Raw genomic sequence first — 16125 nt, 5'->3', positions numbered from 1 at the left:
AAGGTTTGTCAGGGTTAACATATGCTGCTCTCTCTTTGAATGTTGACACTGCCATTCTTAAAAAAATTATACAATGCTTCTCAACTTTGTTTGGAAGAATAAAACTCATTTTATTAGAAAATCTGTATTTATGAACACCATTGAGAAAGGGGGGTTAAACTTTCTTGATTTCGCCACTTTAAACAACACCTTTAAAATAAATTGGATAAAAAAACTGTCAATAAGCCCTCATCTATATGGAATCTGATCCCTAATGTTGTTTTTTTCAAACTAGGTGGTTTAAATTTCTTATTAATCTGTAACTATAACATCATCAAATTATCTCTTTTTCATAGACAAATGTTATTAGCTTGGTCCCTCATTTTTAAACACAATTTTACACCTCACTCGTATCTAATCTGGAATAATAAGAATCTACTGTATAAACACAAAAAAAATTGGTTTAAAAATGGTATTATTTTTTTATTTTAGGTTTATGTTATTTTAGCTTTCCTTTAGCTGTATTTCACACATTCTTAACATTGCTTTGCTCAGGTTATCATAGGGAACATTAAATGCTGATTAATGAGACTCCTTTACAGCAGTGCATATAGACATATTTTTTCCTATAGTGATATCGTTCCATTCTACTGTCTGTATAGGCAAGGCAAGGCAAGTTTATTTATATAGCACATTTCATACACCGTGGTAATTCAAAGTGCTTTACATAAAAGAAAGTGAAATAGACATTAACCTGTTAACCTTCACTGCCATTTGTGGCCTCGCAGGTGAAAATAACCTACCTAAATTAAAATGGTAACAGTTTGTGACAAAGTGTGCTTACACAAACAAATTAGGTATCTTTGGAAAGAAGAGACTCTGGGCTTTACTATCTATCATCCAGAGTTGATAATGCTCAAAAAGATAAAAAGTTATAGACACTGACGTGCCTTGAAAAATATTTTTCCACACTGAATGTTTTTTTTATTTCATATACAAATACATGAAATAAGTCCTGGAGCAATCCAGAAAAGTAATGGATCGAAAGCCACGTGTCTCATGAGTGCATATTTCAAATTTGAAGAAGATACCATGAAAAATGAGATTCCTGCAATATTTTTTCTGAAACTATTTATAGTGCCCCCCACCCCCCTGTTTGAGGAAAAATAACCACCAAATGGATTGCAGAATTATACAAGCTATTTTAGTCATTATACATGTTCCTGCATAGTTTTTCAATTATAAAATAATAGACAGATTTATTTGAGCACTAAAAAATACAAAAATAATTATTTGAGTAATAAAAAGGAAAAAAAAAATAGAAAAAAAATGCTTTGTATATAGTATGTATACTGAAGTATTCTTCGTTATTCGTTATTACAATGATAAATATCACTGCCAGACGTGAAGTGATATTGCCAGACATGGTCATAGAGTCAGTAAACACACGCTGATGTGTGTCCATTCAGATGATGATCATACAGATGGGCCATATAATCAATAATAGCTGATCAATGAATCACAATGATAGCTGTCATAGAGTCGCTAATAAACACGCTGATGTGCGTCCATACATATTATAATCATGCAGACACGGCCACATTCCCCACACAATACACACACACACATATAAAAAATGTAGAAGAAAAAAAAAACAGTTTTTTATGGATAAAGCAGATCGCTAAGTTACGCCCCGCTCAGATGACAGTGTGCGTCACTGCCGGCAGGAGGGAGCGCCAAATTCAAATAATCTATATTCCGCTTTTCTGAGACTTTTTTTTTCCGTAGACGGTCTCATTATTTTTGTAAAACCGTATGCTGCAACACAGTGTTGTTTTTTTACCACCAAGACGCTGTTTTTGAGCGTAATTTATTCCATAACGGACGCGAACAATAACTCTCTGAAGAAATGAAACGTAAACAAAGGAATATTCATCCTTATTACAACGTTATTGTTTCGCTGGACTAAAAGTGCTCGCTGGGATGTTTTTCTGTGGACCCTTACCTCTCTAACTAAACTGGGATTTCAGCAGTGGACGCGTTTGTGGCTCATTATTACAATGATAAAGGTACGTACGGCTTTTTTACTCTGCGTGTTTGGATGTGTACTGCTTACACAAATGTAGCAAATTTGTGCCACTCATTCCTTATAAGCTTTCCATCGAAAAACAGCGATCTGTCATCGATGCTTGAGGCTTAGACCCTCAGAATGATATAGAGTTTGACAAGATTAACTTTGTCCCGTTTCATTTATTCTATTAGAAAACAATGACACATGCAAACAAAGATCGTTCAGTGCGAGGTCGCTCTGGTGCAGGGTAACAGGTTAAAGATAATAAAAACAAGGAATTTTAAAATGATATAGAAATTGATTTAAAATAAATTTAAAGAAAATGATTATACATAAAATTCATTGCAGTCAGTTCGGACATATAGGACAGTGCTCATTCAACAAATGCACAGTTAAACAGATGAGTTTTGAGTCTGGATTTAAATATGGCTAATGTTTTAGCACATCTGATCTCTTCTGGAAGCTGGTTCCAACTGCGGGCCGCATAATAGCTAAAAGCTGACTCACCTTGTTTTGTGTGAACCCTTGGTATTTCTAACTGACTCGATCCTAATGATCTGAGTGGTCTGTTTGGTTTATATTCAGTGAGCATATCAGCAATATATTTAGGTCCTGGGCCATTGAGTGACTTATAAACAAGTAAAAGTACTTTAAAATCAATCCTAAATGTAACTGGAAGCCAGTTTAAGGACCTGAGTACTGGTGTGATAAGCTCAGATTTTCTGGTTCTAGTCAGAATCCTGGCAGCAGTGTTCTGGATGAGCTGCAGTTGTCTAATAGTCTTCTTGGGAAGACCGGTGAGGAGACCATTACAGTAATCCACCCTGCTGGTGATAAAGGCATGAACAAGTTTCTCCAAGTCTTGACTGGAAACAAAACATCTAATTCTTGCAATGTTTTTGAGATGATAGTATGCTGATTTAGTTACTGCTTTGACATGACTACTGAAACTAAGGTCTGTCTCCAGAATCACCCCAAGATTTCTGACTTGATTTTTAGTTATTTGACCCCTAGAGTCAAGGTATGCATTCACCTTGAGAACTTCATCTTTATTTCCAAATGCAATGACTTCAGTTTTCTCCTTGTTTAACCGAAGAAAGTTCTGGCACATCCAACTGTTAATTTCATGGGGCTGTAGTCATTTGGAGATAAGGCTAGGTAAATCTGGGTATCATCAGCATAGCTGTGATAGGCAATTTGGTTGTTCCTCATTATCTGACTTAGTGGGAGCATATACAGGCTAAACAAGAGCGGTGCAAGAATTGAGCCTTGTGGGACTCCACATGTCATGGCCGTCCACTTAGACTTATGCTCTCCTATACTCGCATAATAACCTCTCCCTTCTAAGTATGATCTGAACCATTTGAGTGCCATCCCAGAAAGCCCGACCCAGTTTTCCAGTCTCTCTAGAAGTATGTTATGATCGACAGTGTCAAACGCCGCACTAAGATCTAGTAGTACCAGCACTGATATTTTGCCAGAATCAGAATTGAAGCGCATATCATTTATTATCTTAATGAGTGCTGTCTCTGTGCTGTGATGTGCTCGGAAACCAGATTGAAAATTGTCCAGGTATCCATTTGAGTTTATGTAGTTGTTCAGCTGATTAAAAACTACCTTTTCAATAATCTTACCTATGAAAGGAAGATTTGATATGGGTCTATAGTTGCTCAACATGGTGTTATCAAGATTGCGCTTTTTCAGAAAGGGCTAAACAACTGCAGTTTTAAGGGAGTTTGGAAAAGTCCCAGAAAGAAGTGAGGCGTTCACCACTTCTAAGAGATCAGCTTCTAAACAGTTAAGCACATTTTTGAAAAAGGATGTGGGAAGTGTGTCAAGATAGCAAGTTGAAGATTTAAGGTGCTGTACTATTTCTTCCAAAATTGTATCAATTTTTTTAAAAACACACATAGTCACTTCTTTTTGAAATTGCGGTCGAATCTGTGTGACCTCTGCATAACTTGAGGATGTGCCAATCTCCTTTCTGATATTATTGATCTTCTCAGAAAAGAAGGAAGCAAACTCATTGCATTTGCTGTCGGAGAGCATTTCACTGGGAATCTGATTTGGGGGGTTGTCAGTTTCTCAACAGTCGCAAAAAGAGTGTGAGTGTTGTTTAAGTTACTGTTTATAAGGTTTGAAAAGAAAGTCTGTCTAGCTGTGGCTAGTTCCACTTTGAAAGCATGAAGGCTGTCTTTATAGATGCTATAGTGAATTTCGAGTTTTGTCTTCGGCCACATCCGCTCAGCTTTTCTGCATTGTCTTTTCATGCTCTGAACTGCTGTTGATTTTCTCCAAATTGATTTTTGTTTGCCCGTCTTCTTGCTGACCTTTATCGGGGCAATATCATCAATAACATTCTTAACTTTTGAGTTAAATGACTCCAGGAGAAGATCAACAGGGTCTGCAGAAATGCTTGATGTTAATGATATTGCCTTCATAAATAGCGCACTAGTGTTCTCGTTAATGCATCTCTTACTGATAGAGACAGATCTAGATTCAGTGGTGACTGAGACCAATATATCAAATAAAAAACAGAAGTGATCAGATAGTGCTACATCCTTAATTACAATGGATGAGATGTTTAGACCTCTACTGATGAGTAAATCTAGAGTGTGTCCACGATTGTGTGTGGGTCCGTGCACATGCTGACTCAGGTCAAAAGTGTTTAAAATAGTTTTAATTTCTTTTGTAGTTTTGATTTCTGCATTATCTATGTCAATATTAAAATCCCCTGCAGTAGCAAAACAGTCAAACTCTAAGGAAATCATTGATAACAGTTCAGTGAACTCATCAACAAAGGCTGGAGAATATTTTGGAGGCCTGTAAATAATGATAAACAGGGTGCATGGAGCACCTTTCAGCACAATACCTAGGTATTCAAAAGACAAATACTGACCAAATGACATTTGCTTGCACTGATAAACATCTTTAAACAGAGCAGCTACACCTCCACTTCTCCTAACAGTCCTGCAGACACTTATAAAATTAAAGTTAGGAGGGGCTGTTTCATTAAGGACTGTTGAACTGCAGCTGTCTTCAAGCCATGTTTCATTTAGAAACATAAAATCCAGGTTGTTTGTGGTCATTAAATCGTTGATCAGAAATGATTTATTTTTAAGTGAGCGAATGTTTAAAAATGCTAACTTGATGGAATTACATTTAGTCTCTACAGCAATCTTAGATTGATGCATTATAGGCCGCAGGTTAGATGGGTCAGCCGTACGGCTTGAGAAGGCCTTAGACTTTCTATCACGTGATAAAACAGAAATAGAGGAGGCTACGGGCACACTGGGTTCCTGCTTTTTCTGTAAACATTTGTGAATGTTGTGGCTAATATAGCGGGGACACCACACATATCACTGAGAGCTGTTATCAGTTGTTTTTGGTTCACCTACACCAGATGGAGAGGGGTTTGGGCCCTGGCGTTGTGGCAGCGGACGGAGAGCTCTCGCAGGAGGAGGAGGGTGAGCTGGGCCTGCAGTCTTTGGTGGTTGTGGGGCCCGCCGTTTGTTAGTTGATATCTGGGGGCTTGCAGCGAAAGAGTGGGAGAGTTTGGTCCCAGCATACACCAGTTCCTCCATTTTCTGTGAGAAGCTTAGAAGTGGAGATTCTGGAGAGAGTGATAGTGTATCTGGTGAGCAGGGCTCTGGCTCTGGTGTTTCCGGTGGCTGTGAGATGTTGTCCTCGCTTCCCTGGCTGTTTTCCAGAAAGTCGTCCTTGGGTGCTGAGTCTTGGAGCTGTTGTAATACGTCACAGTCTGCATGTGATGGGCTCTGTGGGCAGGGCTCAGCTGGGATGTCCATGAGCAGTGCTTGTTGTGGCTGCGTGGTGTTATCAGTATCCTTGTGGAATGTGTCAACCACATGTTGACTCAAAAGCTGACATGAAGTCCTGTGGTCACTCATATTCTGTCCAGGTGTGTGTGTGTGCCATTCAGACCGAGTAGATTGGCACACACCGCTGAAGGATTACGGAGGGAGAAATAAATATTGTCGTTTAGCACTCTTGCACCGAGTCTGTTTAGGTGGAGGCCATCCGGTTTAAACAGTTGTCTGTGGCCCCAGAAAAGATTGAAGTTGTCGATGAAGTTGACTCCTTTTATACTGCAGGTTCTTTGTAGCCATGTATTTAGCCCAAGCAACCGTGAAAACATGTTAGTTCCCCTTGCTGGGAGTGGTCCACTGATGAACAACTGAACTTCAAGACTTTGAAGAGTTTCAAAGAGTTCACTGAAATCCTTCTTAAGGAGTTCTGACTGCTCCTTCCGAATATCATTCTTCCCCACATGGATGATGACTCGATTTGCAGTCTTGTGCTTCATCAGAATGTTCCGAAGTTCTTTGTTCACATCAGAGACAGTTGCTTGAGGAAAGCAGTATGTAGTTGTAGTCCTGCTACTGATGTTTCTGATAATAGCGTCACCCACTATCAGAGTCCTGGGCTCAGCTGCGCTCTGAACTGAAAGCCGCTGTCTGCTCGACCTTGAGCGCCTGTTAGTAGCGATGTTAGCTGTTGGCTGATTCGATCCGTATTTAGTCACATTTGCGGATTTCTCACCCACATTCATTAATGCTTCAAATCTGTTCTCAAGATGTACAGGGGGTGGTAGGATACCAGTGTTTACAAGTCTTGTCATAGCCGTATCTGGGGTAGAGGATGCTACGGCAGCAATACGAGATACTCGTGATAATCTGATGTCTCGATTGCCTTTGGGTCTCGCTCCCTGTTTGTGCCATCGATTTGTCTGTCGATCTGTTTCGGCTTTTTCCTCTACATGTATAAACTGTTGAGATTCAATAGATTCACAGGACTCACCGGCTGTATGCTGAGGGGGTCCGTGATGACCATCTGCTGTGTATTCCACCTGATTTGGAAGTCCAGCAAGTAACTTTGTTTCAAGAACCACAATCCTTTGTAGAGGTCTGTGACAGTTTCTGCAGCAAGTAGATTCCACGAGAGGCATTTTCTCTCATCTGTTTGAATGTAGACAGCTGTGTTTTTCCGTCTCTGGAATGTAAACTGCTGGGAAAGAGTCTTAATTTTCCCCAAAAAATATGTTGTCTGAGCACTGTGCTGATCTGCTGAAGTTAAAATCTTAGAGAGATCTGAGAAAAGTGCAAGAATAGGGAGCAAAGCGCAGAGCAAGAGCGTCCGAACAGTAGCAAAGCTGGAAGTAAAAGTTATATAGTATATTTAAATGTTTAACAAGATAAATGACTTTGCCTGCTTTACACATTCTGAAAATCTTTTATTACTTTTGTTCACTTCTTCAGAATTGCAGTGTAAGCTTCCTGTCTCACCTTGCAAGAAAAATGACTTCCGGCCTCAGTTAAATAGTAGCCTAGATAGATAGATAGATAGAAACCACGTTCACGCTTCTGTAAGTTTAACCAGAAACATTACGGCCCGGTTTCACAGACAGGGCTTAGACTAAACCAGGATTAGGCCATTGTTCAATTAGGACATTTAAGTAATTCTTATAAATGTGCCTTAGAAAAAACATTACTGGTGTGCATCTAAAGACAAAACAATGGCACTGATATGGTTTAAGACCAGTCATTGCAAGTTTATTTCAGTTGAAGCAGCTCAGACTTACACTTTAGTCTAGGACTAGGCTTAAGCCTTGTTTTTGTAACCGGGGGTACATGTATTAAAGTCAGACTGATATGACAAAACTGTGTAAAGTTATATATACTCTTTTAGCTCATGTTATGACATAAACCAGGAAGAGACACCATTTCTATGCAATCATATTTGTAAACATGTAGACCACATTCAGTAAAAATTCACAGGGAAATCATGAGAATTTTGATTACAGCACAAAGAGGTTTGATGCAATAACTTTGATCTTATATATAGAATATACATTGCTTTACATTGCTCTGGGAAGGAAGTGGAAACACTGTGGTTTTAGTCTCTGCATTGTGCTGAAACCTGTAGTTTGATTGACACCACTGCGAACGACAGGCACAATGGAGAAAGTCATTTTTTTCTTCAGTGTATTTTCTTATTGGATTACGCAAATCACATCCAATGGTAAATATGTTAATTTCATAAAGTTTGAAATAGAATATAACAACCTCAAATCCAATAGCTATTAATATAGTTTAAAATGACCTGTTTTTATCTTTATAAACGTCTCTTCAAATGTATCAGTACAAGGATCTTCTGATCTGTTAAGAGTTCAAATGGAAGAAAGCATCAGTCTGAACTGCAGCATGACAAATCGATTTGAAATCGCCTGGTATCACCTCAGATCCGAAGAACTGGATCAACTGATTGCGGCAGAAAAAGATGAAACGGGAAGAAAACTTCTGGTCACCTACAATCAAAACAGCATTCGTCTGAAAATTACTGCAGACTGGCGGATCACCACAGTTACTTTAATTATTTCTGGAGTAACAGAGTCAGATTCTGGTCTTTATTTCTGTGGAACAAAGTCTGGCACTACAGAGATGTACTTCAACAAACCCATCAGACTAGAGATTGAGGGTAACAGATTTCAGTTTTTTTTATCATATCTTCACAAACTTGGCAGTGTAGCCAGGACTGGGTCTGTACATGATTTTTGTTATGTAGATTTAGCAGCACATGGTAGGAAAAATGCTTTTGTATGCTAAATATACTTAAAGGTAATTTTTTAGATCACAAACATACCAGTGCATACACATCAAAAGTTTGGATGCAGTGAATTATTATTTTTTCTTAATCTGAAAAACAAATGATAAAAGCCAAATTTCTACAGAAGCTCACCTTAACCCATTGACCCATATACAACTATAACAATTAAAACAAGTTTGTTTGTGTGTATGTGTGTGTGTGTGTGTGTGTTTGATAAACTGATCGTATTTTTACAGGTCTTTCTGTAACAGAAGAACCAAAAGAACTTGACATCACAGGTAATTATCTTAGTTGTTCATTTCATTTTTCATGTTCTAACTTTACTTTGGAAATCTAGCACTATTCTAGACATCAGGTAACAGTTTCTGGTTACAAATATGAATAATTCCTGTCTGTCTGTAGATGGAGTGACTACGAAAGAGAGGGCACTGATGTTTGGTGGTGTTGGCCTGGCTGTGCTTGTGTTTTTTCTGGCTACAGTCATTGCAGGAGGAATCATTCACTATCGCGGATGGCAGAAAGGATGGACTGCAGCCAAACGCTCATCTCTGATTAATCACAAATCAGTTAAATAACACATTTTTGTGCCTTATTTTACAGTCTGAGCTTTGCACTGCCAGTAAAATCAGCTTTACTGCAGGTTACCACAAAATAAAATAGAAAACTGTGGCCTAGATGCTTTTCCTGTTGACCAGATCTGCTTTCACTTTAGAGAAACTGAGATGTGCAAATGTTGGCTTTTTCAGCACCAGTGAAAATTAAACCGATATAAATATAACTGCGGCGAAGCAGCATAAATGCGGATGGCAAAAATGTCAATGTCATACTGTCAGCCAGTTATGAGCAAACCTATGCTTACATATCATTAGATCAGCATGACTTATGTAAAAAAAAAAAAAAGTGTCTGGCAGTATCTTTGCACATGATTTATATAGACTAGCATTATATGTACACGTAAGCTATTTTCAAGAGAAAATATATATATAAATCTCTTTTGAATCTTCTCACACGAATCTTGATTAAAGGAAAATGTCAATAGATCTCTCAATGTTAAATGTGTTATTTAGAGTTCAAATAAACAGTGGTTAAATTATGTGTTTGGACATTTTCTGACAGAAAAACAGATCATTACTAATGCTACATCTCTTTAAACACAACTGTATATGATGACAGATATGTCCTCAAACATTCAGAGAAACAGGTTTCACAACCCTTTTCGTGCAACGAACAATCATGATTTCCTGACTAACTGCCATAAAATCATACAACTAAAATCACAAAATATGAGGCGAAAATAAACTATCACTAACAATAGAATAGTGTTACTCATACTAAGAAATTTAATTATATTTAAAAGTCTAATAGAATATTATAGCCTGTGTATCGAGAGGAGCACTCATACAAGCAGACATAATATATATATATATATATATATATATATATACACACAATCCCGATTCCAAAAAAGTTGGGACACTGTACAAATTGTGAATAAAAAAAGAATGCAATGATGGGGAATTTTCAAATTTCAATATTTTATTAAGAATACAACATATACTCACCTAAAGGATTATTAGGAACACCTGTTCAATTTCTCATTAATGCAATTATCTAATCAACCAATCACATGGCGGTTGCTTCAATGCATTTAGGGGTGTGGTCCTGGTCAAGACAATCTCCTGAACTCCAAACTGAATGTCAGAATGGGAAAGAAAGGTGATTTAAGCAATTTTGAGCGTGGCATGGTTGTTGGTGCCAGACGGGCCGGTCTGAGTATTTCACAATCTGCTCAGTTACTGGGATTTTCACGCACAACCATTTCTAGGGTTTACAAAGAATGGTGTGAAAAGGGAAAAACATCCAGTATGCAGCAGTCCTGTGGGCGAAAATGCCTTGTTGATGCTAGAGGTCAGAGGAGAATGGGCCGACTGATTCAAGCTGATAGAAGAGCAACTTTGACTGAAATAACCACTCGTTACAACCGAGGTATGCAGCAAAGCATTTGTGAAGCCACAACACGCACAACCTTGAGGCGGATGGGCTACAACAGCAGAAGACCCCACCGGGTACCACTCATCTCCACTACAAATAGGAAAAAGAGGCTACAATTTGCACGAGCTCACCAAAATTGGATGGTTGAAGACTGGAAAAATGTTGCCTGGTCTGATGAGTCTCGATTTCTGTTGAGACATTCAGATGGTAGAGTCAGAATTTGGCGTAAACAGAATGAGAACATGGATCCATCATGCCTTGTTACCACTGTGCAGGCTGCTGGTGGTGGTGTAATGGTGTGGGGGATGTTTTCTTGGCACACTTTAGGCCCCTTAGTGCCAATTGGGCATCGTTTAAATGCCACGGCCTACCTGAGCATTGTTTCTGACCATGTCCATCCCTTTATGACCACCATGTACCCATCCTCTGATGGCTACTTCCAGCAGGATAATGCACCATGTCACAAAGCTCGAATCATTTCAAATTGGTTTCTTGAACATGACAATGAGTTCACTGTACTAAAATGGCCCCCACAGTCACCAGATCTCAACCCAATAGAGCATCTTTGGGATGTGGTGGAACGGGAGCTTCGTGCCCTGGATGTGCATCCCACAAATCTCCATCAACTGCAAGATGCTATCCTATCAATATGGGCCAACATTTCTAAAGAATGCTTTCAGCACCTTGTTGAATCAATGCCACGTAGAATTAAGGCAGTTCTGAAGGCGAAAGGGGGTCAAACACAGTATTAGTATGGTGTTCCTAATAATCCTTTAGGTGAGTGTAGATGACATATCAAATGTTTAAACTGAGAAAATGTATCATTTTAAGGGAAAAATAAGTTGATTTTAAATTTAATGGCATCAACACATCTCAAAAAAGTTGGGACAAGGCCATGTTTACCACTGTGTGGCATCCCCTCTTCTTTTTATAACAGTCTGCAAACGTCTAGGGAATGAGGAGACAAGTTGCTCAAGTTTAGGAATAGAAATGTTGTCCCATTCTTGTCTAATACAGGCTTCTAGTTGCTCAACTGTCTTAGGTCTTCTTTGTCGCATCTTCCTCTTTATGATGCGCCAAATGTTTTCTATGGGTGAAAGATCTGGACTGCAGGCTGGCTCCACTATTTTTCACCGCAGCATTGGGGGAATTGGTGATCCTCTTGCCATCTTGACTTCTGAGAGACACTGCCACTCTGAGAGGCTCTTTTTATACCCAATCATGCTGCCAATTAACCTAATAAGTTGCAAATTGGTCCTCCAGCTGTTCCTTATATGTACATTTAACTTTTCCGGCCTCTTATTGCTACTTGTCCCAACTTTTTTGGAATGTGTAGCTCTCATGAAATCCAAAATGAGCCAATATTTGGCATGACATTTCAAAATGTCTCACTTTCAACATTTGATATGTTATCTATATTCTATTGTGAATAAAATATAAGTTTAGGAGATTTGTAAATTATTGCATTCCTTTTTTATTCTCAATTTGTACAGTGTCCCAACTTTTTTGGAATCGGGTTTGTATATATATATATATAAATGCTACCTGCTATCTGTTTCATAAAGCTTGATTAAATAAAAATGTTTTCACTGATAAATGTGCTGTTGAGAGTTTTGATTAAATAAACAGCAGGTTTCACATCAATGTAGTGCAATGAACAATCACTGTTGATTCAATATTTATTGTTCATTGCACTATACATTTTTGTTCTGACTGCATTAAAGGTCCACTGAAGTGCTTTAACCTCGTTCAGACTCTCAGCCCAAATCCGATTTTGTGCAAATCCGGATGGAATCTGATTTGAACTGAAACAGTCAGACATATCAAGCAGAATCCCCCCCCCCCCCTTTTTTTTTAATAGCCAATAGCATTTTGTCTATATCACAGATTGGTCCAGAGCCGTTGAGCTTGGTAAAGCCTGAATCATTGTGCACTATGTACCATTCAACGTACAAAAAATACTTATTCTATGAACAAGTGACCGATCTCAGCTGCATCTTCAGCGTCTGTTTATAATGTAGGGGGAGGGATGCTTCAATTCTAGAGAGCATTAGATTGGACAGGAAGTTTGATGATAAGCTGTGACTGGTGATGTCGTCAAAATTCAAATTGGTGGAAGTGATACTGTAAGTTTTGAATGCCTATATCTTGTAAACGCAAATTTTGTCATTGTTTTGGAGCACACTAGCTTAAAGATAACCTTATGGCTAACATATTCATAGTAAAAGACAAAAAACTTTCATGGGGACTTTAACCTGTTAGCCAGCACCCCCTATTTTGGGCCTCACAGCTGAAAATGACCTAAATTAAAATGGTAACAGTTCCCGAGTTGATAATGCTCAAAAAGACTGAAGTGCCTTGAAAATGTTTTACCACACTGAATTTTTTTTTTTTTTTATTTCATATACAAATACATGAAATAAGTCCTGGAGCAATCCAGAAAAGTAATGGGTTGAAAATCACGTGTTTCATGAATTTATATTTCAAATTTGAAGATACCATGAAAAATTAGATTCCTGAAATCATTTTTCTGACAATATTTCCAGGCCCCCCTGTTTGAGAAAAAATTACCACCATATGTATTGCATAATTATACAAACTATTTTAGTCATTATACATATCCCTGCATAGACAGAATTTTAGACATCATATAAGTGATTTATTTGAGCACTAAAAATAAGAATATACTATAAGAATAATTGGAGTAATAAAAAAAAAAGAAAGAATTTGCTTTGTATGTACATACTCAAGTACATACTAACCACACACTGATGTGCGTCCAGCCACATTCACGACAACACACACACACACATATGAAAAATGTTGAAGAAAAAATAAATAAATAGTTATTCGTGGAAAAAGGCGATCACTAAGTTCCGCCCCCGTCAGATGACTGGAAAAAGAGAGCGCTAAATTCAAATAAACAATATTCCACGGATCTGTGACTTTTGATTCAGAGGATGGGCTCATTCTGTTTGTAACACTGTATGCTACAACACCATGTTGTTGTTTTTTACCACCAAGATGCTATTTTTGAGCATAATTGATTCCATAACGGACACAAACAATAACTCTCCAGAAGAGATTAAACGCAAACAAAGGAATAGTCATCCATATTACAACATTATTGTTTTGTTGGACTAAAAGTGCTCTATGGGATGTTGTTCTGTGGACCCTTGCCTTTCTAACTAAACCAGGATTTCAGCAGTGGATGCGTTTGTGACTTGTTATTTTTTTTTATTTTTTTTTTTTCAATTATACAAAAGTACATAACTTCAAGCATAACTCGCATCCCAAAAAAAACTAAAACAAAAAAACAAACAAAAAAATAAGAACATGGGGGATACATACAACAAATATATATGAAGTATGGTAAAACATTACATTTTACAAATAACATTTTTTAATATGAGAGATGTTTTTATACATTTCTTGTTTCTGGTAATTGAAGACAATGAGTCATAAAATATATTAAGTTCTTTACAAAAAAACTTAAATGAGGGACTAATAGATGTAATTTTTGCTTTATGTATATGGAACTTCCCAAGAAGAATTATCACCTTTAAAGTGTTATCAGCTACATGCGATCCAGTATTACAGTTCAAAAAAAGGATCATAGATCCATCTATTTAAAAAATTTTGTAAAATATATCAAAAACCAACATAGAAACCTGCTTCCATAAGTCTTCAGAATATTTACAGTTACAAAACAAGTGTATAAGTGTTTCATTTTCTAAGTTACAAACTGAACATTTTGGTGAGACATCTTTTCTAAACTTGTTAATAAAAGTGTTACAGGGATAGTACCTATGCAATATCTTAAAATGTAATTCCTTTACCTTATTTGGCAGTACAAATTTATTAGTTGCCGACCATATTTTTTCAGAGGAAGGAATGAAATAGAATTGTTTCCATTTAATGAGTGCTTTGGGGTAACAACTAACATCTCGAGTAAGACATTTTCTAATGTGTGAATTATTACACTTAATATCCATTATATTAACACCTCCTATAACAAGGTTTGGAATTTGACGGACAGCTGAATTATAACTGAGATGTATTTTCACAAGGTGAAGCAATTTATGAGAAATGCTTTTCACAACCAAATTATAATCTCTACAGGAAGATTCAATCCCTGAGGAAGAAAGAAATTGCTGATAAACATAAATCTCACCATCAGTATTCAATAAATCGGAAAGAAATATAATCCCTTTATCAAACCATTCTTTTTTAAATATACTCTTGTTTTTAGACAACAGAAATTTTTATTCCATAGTATGCATGAATGTGGAGAGAAATTATGTTTAAAGGCTAATTTCCATGCTTCTAGTGATTGCTTATGAAAGTTAGATAATTTAATGGGAAGTTTACTGTATTTGAAGTCACACGATAGTAGAAAGCATAACCCACCACACTTTTCAAAGAACAAACAGGGGATATGAAACCATATAGATTTACTCTGGGTCAAGCAATGTCTTAAGGCTTCATACATAAAGACATGCTCTACTGTATCAAACGCCTTATAGAAATCTAAAAACAAAATAAGTGCATCATCATTAACCAGCTCAGAGTAATCTAAGAGATCTAAAACAAACGAATATTATTTGAAATGTGTCGACCCTTCATGAAGCCAGATTGTGAGATAACTTTTTCTAAACAAGGTTTTAGTCTCCTTGCATATAAAGAAGCTAATAATTTATAATCAGAATTAAGCAAGGTTATAGTCACGGATGCTGTGCGGAGCAAGGAGCGCACGACGAGCAAAGACAATTAAACTTTCTTTTAATATATAATCCAGGAGCAGCTACATAGAAGGAACAGCACACACATCTATAAATGAACTAATAACCGACGGTCAGACTAACAAACACAGGAACTTATAAAGGGGCAGATAATTGGGGAGGACAGGTGAACACAATGACTAATCAAACTGAACTAGGTCAAAGGGGAAAACAGAAAACCCGACATGGAACAGTTATAGGGCGCCAATTATCTAAAAACGTTTTATCTTTATTTGATTTAGGTATTAAAGTTATTAGGCTTTGCTTCATCGATTCAGATAATTCACCACGATCTAAACACTCTTTGAAAACATCTAAAATAAGAAATTTTATATCATTCCAAAATGATCGATAAAATTCAAATGGTAAACCATCGGGGCCCGGACTTTTATTAAATTGAGTTTTTGTGATTAAACTATCCACCTCTTCCACAGTTATCTCACCCTCACAGACAGCATAAATGTTTTCACTTATATTTGGAATAAACTGTTCCACCTCAAAGAAAAATGTATTAGATGACTCAGAATGAAAAGAAGAACTATAGAGTTGCTGATGAAAGTCAGCTACAAACTTTGAAATTTTGGCTTCATCAGAAGTGAGAATACCATTAACGTCAAGGGCTGAAATTCTTTTTAAGTCACCTCTTCTTTTTTCTAAATTAAAAAAAAAAATTGTTTA

The 16125-nt window shown here is 37.2% G+C and overlaps 1 protein-coding gene across 1 annotated transcript; it reads left to right on the top strand.

Annotated features, from left to right (window-relative positions):
- The first annotated feature begins 8006 nt into the window (after positions 1 to 8006).
- Positions 8007 to 9766, top strand: LOC306885010 (uncharacterized protein). Its single transcript, XM_079441316.1, has 4 exons — positions 8007 to 8089; positions 8210 to 8545; positions 8911 to 8952; positions 9077 to 9766. The coding sequence occupies exons 1-4, from the start codon at positions 8026 to 8028 to the stop codon at positions 9247 to 9249; spliced, it is 615 nt and encodes a 204-aa protein (XP_079297442.1). The 5' UTR covers positions 8007 to 8025; the 3' UTR covers positions 9250 to 9766.
- Positions 9767 to 16125: the final 6359 nt, after the last annotated feature.

The sequence above is a fragment of the Barbus barbus genome (assembly GCF_936440315.1).
Source record: "Barbus barbus genome assembly, chromosome: 19".
Classification (NCBI taxonomy): Eukaryota; Metazoa; Chordata; class Actinopteri; order Cypriniformes; family Cyprinidae; genus Barbus; species Barbus barbus.
Note: the sequence above shows the minus strand (reverse complement) of the source record. Positions and strands in the feature narration are given on the sequence as shown.